Below are 6,242 nucleotides of genomic sequence, written 5' to 3' on the forward strand. Positions count from 1 at the left end.
ATAAAAAATTGAAATCTGCAATTTTAACTATTTTAACTCAAAGTTTGCCTAAAAATTATTCTGTTGTTGCAGTTGCAGCAACAAGGAAGAATGGGTGAAAGAGGAGAGAGAAGAAAAATTGATAAGGTGTGGACAAGTGTATGGTGCACCCATGTTAGAAGGCGCCTATAATCAAACTTTACTCTGCTATCTCTGTGTTTGGTATCAAACTATTTATCTAATACTCTGTTTTGTTTTGTGTTTATCTAACTATTTTACTTGTGCATAAAAAAAAATAAAAAAAACTATTTTACAAGTTTATCTCATATTTTTTTATTTTTTTTTTGTCAAATTATTGTTGGTTTACTTTTTTTTTACTATTTCTATTTTTTTTTGTTTATCAAACTATTTTACAAGTTTATCTCATATTCTAGTTTTTTTTTTTGTCAAATTATTCTTGGTTTAAATTATTTACTATTTCTACTTTTTGAGTTTTATCAAACTATTTTACAAGTTTATCTCATATTTTGTTAATATTTTTTGTCAAATTATTCTTGATTTACAACAAAAAAAACAATTCATAACCATACTGAGAGAGAGACAAGCATGATAGAAATTTTAAAGAAAAAATAATTCATAACCAAAATAAATTGTTTAAGAACTTCTCTATTACTTGTCCTTCATCAACTTTTTTCAAAATTTTTTGTCTTCATTCATTACTTTTTTTACAAAAAAATGTAGATGCAAGATAAAAAGATGAATAAAATCCAATATGGGGATGACAAAGAAAGAAAAAAAGTTTTAGTAAAAAAAAAAAGAGTAATGAATAATAGAATCGGCTAATAAAACTGATTGGTTAGAGAGAGGAGAGAGAAGAAAAAAGTCTGCAACAACTGTGGATATTGCCGTCATAATCCATCCTTCATAGCTTTTCTTATGTTCCTCTGGCCACAACTAAGGTGCATCAGGGAAGTAGCCCCAAGCCATTGTCACAGGATGAAGATGCAAGTTTCTCCCCATGTTTTCATTTTTCAAACCACTTCTTTTGAATAATGACGGAGTACTTAGGAATAAATAGCCGCACTCATTCTATTCAAAAATATTTAGGCTTTCCTATGTTATATGGTAGGCTTCAAAGAAGAGATTTTTCTTTTTTGGAAGAGAAAATTATTAAGAGCCTTGCTAGCTGTCAGCACAAGTTGCTTAATAAGGCTGGTCGAATGACTTTGCTTAAATCCGTATTAAACTATATTCCTAATTACTACATGCAAGTAATGTGGCTACCCCAAACCACTTGTGACTTTATTGATAAAATAACCCGCAACTTCTTGTAGAAAGGTTTGTCTAATAAGGGCCTTCACTTAGTTGGTAGCCTGTGGCGCACTAAGTACTCCGCCGTTACTCGAAAGAAGTGGTTTGAAAAATAAAAACATAGGGAGAAACTTGCATCTTTATCCCGTGACAATGACTTCGGGCTACTTCCCTGTTGAACCTGAGTTGTGGCCAGAGGAGCATAAGAAAAGCTATGAAGGAGGGATTATGACGGCAATGTCCACAGTTGCTACAGACTTTAACAAATCTGGATATGGTGCCGTGATCCAAACACCTTGATCGCATCCAGGCTTATTCTCGATTCTAATGCCGTGGAATTCTGGAACAAATATAAAAGATCGAATGCACAAGTTTTCAAGGACAGCTCATGTGTTTGCTCTGGCAAGGGATCAAGCATCGAGAACTGTGGTGGATACACAAACCGGTATAAGTTATCAAATGAAAGATGTAGACAAAGATAACTTAAGCAAAGGAATTGAGAAGGTGCTTAGAATAATGGCAGCAGCCGGAGCCGAAGAAATTGGGACGCATAATAATAAGGGAAGGAGCTTAAAGGTTAAGGAAGTGAGCTATCATGAATTTGAGAAATTTGTTAATGAAGAAAGCTCAATGTCATTTACTGACCTTTCGACACCAGTATGCTCCGCACATCAGATGAGAAGCTGTCGTATGGGTAATAACCCAAAGGAATCGGTTTTGAACCAAATGGGAGAAACATGGGAAGTTGAGGGTCTTTATCTTGCAGATTCAAGTGTTTTTCCCACAGCTTTGGGTGTGAATCCGATGGTCACAATTCAGGCTATTGCATATTGCACGGCGCAACATGTTCTTGAAGTTCTCAAAAGGAAAAGATGAAGAGGAGAGCACTCAAGTTGTAATGATTTTAAGGGAGATGTTACACAATTAAGAGTATCAGCTAACTGAATAAGTCTAGTTCACACATCATTGGAAATATTTCTATTATTGTTATGGTTGTTAGATAATCAGTGGTTGGAAATTCATCGAAGAGAGCTCAAACGTACATAATGGATTGGCTCGAACGTATGTATATTTGAGCTCAATCTTGAGAATTTCTCAACATTCACCACTTGATTGGCCAGAATACCACTCCTAGACCAGTTTGTATACCAGAAGGGGTTATTACCATTACCCAGAAAAAATTGATATCCTTCTTTGAGTGCCAATAAAGCTTTCATAATAGCATTCCAAGTGACTGTACCTGGTTTTTTGGTTATGTTAAGCAGGACATCTTCTTTAAGATACTTGTGTTTGATAATTCGCACCATGCATACAGAGCATCTGTTGTGTGTCTATTATACACTTATACTATAGTGTTATACTATCTCTTATTTGACATGATTACATAGAGAAAAAATAAAGACCACCAACATATCACAAAATTAACAATGAAAGAAACATGTCATAGTTGAAGAATCAACAATGACAGTATACAACTAGCAAGTACATGTCCGCATTTAGAAATCCTCTAGATTGAGCTCAAATATACATACGTTTGAGCCAATCTATTATGTACGTTAGAGCTCTCTCCGATGAATTTCCAAACACTGATTATCTAACAACCATAACAATAATAGAAATATTTCCAATGATATGTGAACTAGACTAATTCAGTTAGCTGATACTCTTAATTGTGTAACATCTCCCTTAAAATCATTACAACTTGAGTGCTCTCCTCTTCATCTTTTCCTTTTGAGAACTCCAAGAACATGTTGCGCCGTGCAATATGCAATAGCCTGAATTGTGACCATCGGATTCACACCCAATGCTGTGGGAAAAACACTTGAATCTGCAAGATAAAGACCCTCAACTTCCCATGTTTCTCCCATTTGGTTCACAACCGATTCCTTTGGGTTATTACCCATACGACAGCTTCCCATCTGATGTGCGGAGCATACTGGTGTCGAAAGGTCAGTAAATGACATTGAGCTTTCTTCATTAACAAATTTCTCAAATTCATGATAGCTCACTTCCTTAACCTTTAAGCTCCTTCCCTTATTATTATGCGTCCCAATTTCTTCGGCTCCGGCTGCTGCCATTATTCTAAGCACCTTCTCAATTCCTTTGCTTAAGTTATCTTTGTCTACATCTTTCATTTGATAACTTATACGGTTAGGTGAATCCAACACAGTTCCCGATCCTTGATCCCTTGCCAGAGCAAACACATGAGTTGTCCTCGAAAACTTGTGCATTCGATCTTTTATATATGTTCCAGAATTCCACGGCATTAGAATCGAGAATAAGCCTGGATGCAATGAAGGTGTTTGGATCACCGCACCATATCCAGATTTGTTAAAGTCTGTAGCAACTGTGGACATTGCCGTCATAATCCCTCCTTCATAGCTTTTCTTATGCTCCTCTGGCCACAACTCAGGTGCAACAGGGAAGTAGCCCTAAGTCATTGTCACGGGATAAAGATAAAAGTTTCTCCCTATGTTTTTATTTTTCAAACCACTTCTTTCGAGTAACGGCGGAGTACTTAGTGCACCACAGGCTACCAACTAAGTGAATGCCCTTATTAGACAAACCTTTCCACAAGAAGTTGCAGGTCATTTTATCAATAAAGTCACAAGTGGTTTGGGGTAGCCACATTACTTGCATGTAGTAATTAGGAATAGAGTTTAATACGAATTTAACCAAAGTCATTCGACCAGCCTTATTAAGCAACTTGTGCTGCTAGCTAGCAAGGCTCTTACTAATTTTCTCTTCCAAAAAAGAAAAATCTCTTCTTTGAAGCCTACCATATAATATAGGAAAGCCTAGATATTTTTCAATAGAATGATTGCGGCTAATACATTTACTAGCAACAATGGAGGATATTTTTCCTCTCTGAGTATTGGAGGAGAAGAAAACCTTGGATTTGTAGCGTTAACCTTCAATCCAGAATATTTAGCAAATTGCTTAAGCGTAGAATCAATATTCAAAGCTTGGGACTTAGTTGCTTTAGCAAAGAGAAGAACATCATCAGTAAAGAAAAGATGCGAGAGAGGATGACCATTCCTAGAGAGTCTCACAAGTTTCCAAAGCCCGTCATCAATATTCTTTATAATGTGTTGTGACAAGAATTCCATACACAACACAAAGAGATAAGGGGATAAAGGGTATCCTTACTGTATGCCTCGAGTGGGAGAAAAATTAGGTAGGGGACGCCCATTCCACATAATAGTTAAGAAGAACTAGTGACACAAAACATAATTAGCTTGATAGACACCGGGGGAAAGCCATTTTTAATTAAACATGACTAAAGGAAATCCCAGCTAACATTGTCATAATCTTTCTCAAGGTCAATTTTGAAAACCATGTCCCCTTTCTTCCTCTTGGATTTCCGCATAGAGTGAATAACTTCCTAGACGATAATGGCATTATCAGTGGTCCCTCTCCTAGAGAGGAAAATACTTTGGTTTTGAACAGGGTGAGTTAGAGTCTCTATATGAAGCCTACGAGCATTTCAAATTATTAATGAGGAAATGTTTGAATCACTCTCTAGAAAGCATGGAACAAATGCAGATATTTATCAAAGGTCTGAGAATGCAATCCAGAATGCTTATAGATGCCTCAGCTAGAGGTACAAATAGAAATAAAAATGAGGATGAAGTCAGACAACTGGTGGAGAACATGTGCATGAATGAGTATCGTTCCAAAAGCGACAAGAAGAGAGGTGTGATCGCAATTGACACAAACACAGCTCTACTAGCCCAGATCGAGATATTAAACAAAAATTTACCTGCAAAGTCTTTAGCAGAGGCGAATGCTAGTAAGTTTCAAGAAGTCATATGTGATTTTTGCCACGGGCCACACGCTAATGGAATGTGTTCACCCAAAGCTGAAGAAGTTAATTATGCCGGAGGATATCAGAAAAATAACCCTTATTCCAACAGATATAACCCAGGTTGGAAAGATCACCCTGATCTGCAGTAGGGTAATAAAGGAAATTTTTTTCTCAAGGGAACTCTCAAAATACACCATCTAGAAAATTATCTCCCTTGGAAGAAACAATTAATAAGTTCATGCAGATGACTTAGAGTAACTTCGAAGCCATGAGAGCCAGTCAAGAAACATCCAACAGAAATCATGAAGCTTCCTTCCGAAATATCAAAACAGGTGGTTGCTCAGTCTAGTGGGGGTTTTGCTGGAAACACATTGGATAATCCAAGGAATGAGAGTTGTAATGCCATTGGGTTGAGAAGTAGAGTTGTACCATCGGTAGTAAGTAAATAGAGTGAGAAAAGAAAAGAGTCTGAAGTAGAGAAAAAGAGTGAAACTGAGGGAGAAGTAGAAAATGAGTGGTTTATTGTAAATGAGGGAGAAGTAGAAAAAGAGGGTGGAGTCGAAAAGAATGAAAGACTAGCAGAAGAAAAAGGTGAAAATGGGAATAAGGGAAACACTGAGGGAGAAGTCGAAAAGATAGAAAAATTAATTGATGCAGATTCGATGCTCAGAAAAAACCAAAGCCCAAAGTTGCCTTGTCAGAGAAGTGTAGTGCCATTTTGCAAAGGATGCTGCCCCCAAAGTTGAAAGACCCTAGGAGTTTCACTATTCCGTGTTCAAATGGTAAGGTAAAAGTTAAAAGAGCTCTTTGTGATTTAGGAGCTAGTATTAATTCGATGCATCTATCCATGGTAAGGAAGCTTGATTGTGGAGAACCTAAGCTAACAAAAATGACTCTAACATTGGTTGATCGCTCCATCACGTATCCCTACAGAGTTCTTGAAGACGTGTTAGTAAAAGTTAATGATTTATTTTTTCCAGACGATTTTGTTATACTTGATATGAATGAAGACTCAGAAGTCCCCTTATTATTGGGAATACCATTCTTGGCTACCGGTAGAGCATTGATAGATGTGGAGTTAGGTGAGCTAATGTTGAGTTTTCAAAATGAACAAGTGACTTTTAATGTATTTGAGTCTATGAGT

General features: G+C 36.7%; 1 protein-coding gene across 1 annotated transcript; it reads left to right on the forward strand.

Annotated features, from left to right (window-relative positions):
* Positions 1 to 4,821: 4,821 nt before the first annotated feature.
* Positions 4,822 to 5,247, forward strand: LOC123922874. Its single transcript, XM_045975546.1, has one exon. The coding sequence runs from the start codon at positions 4,822 to 4,824 to the stop codon at positions 5,245 to 5,247; it is 426 nt and encodes a 141-aa protein (XP_045831502.1).
* The last annotated feature ends 995 nt before the right edge of the window (positions 5,248 to 6,242 follow it).

This window comes from Trifolium pratense, linkage group LG4 (genome assembly GCF_020283565.1).
Source record: "Trifolium pratense cultivar HEN17-A07 linkage group LG4, ARS_RC_1.1, whole genome shotgun sequence".
NCBI classification, from domain to species: domain Eukaryota; kingdom Viridiplantae; phylum Streptophyta; class Magnoliopsida; order Fabales; family Fabaceae; genus Trifolium; species Trifolium pratense.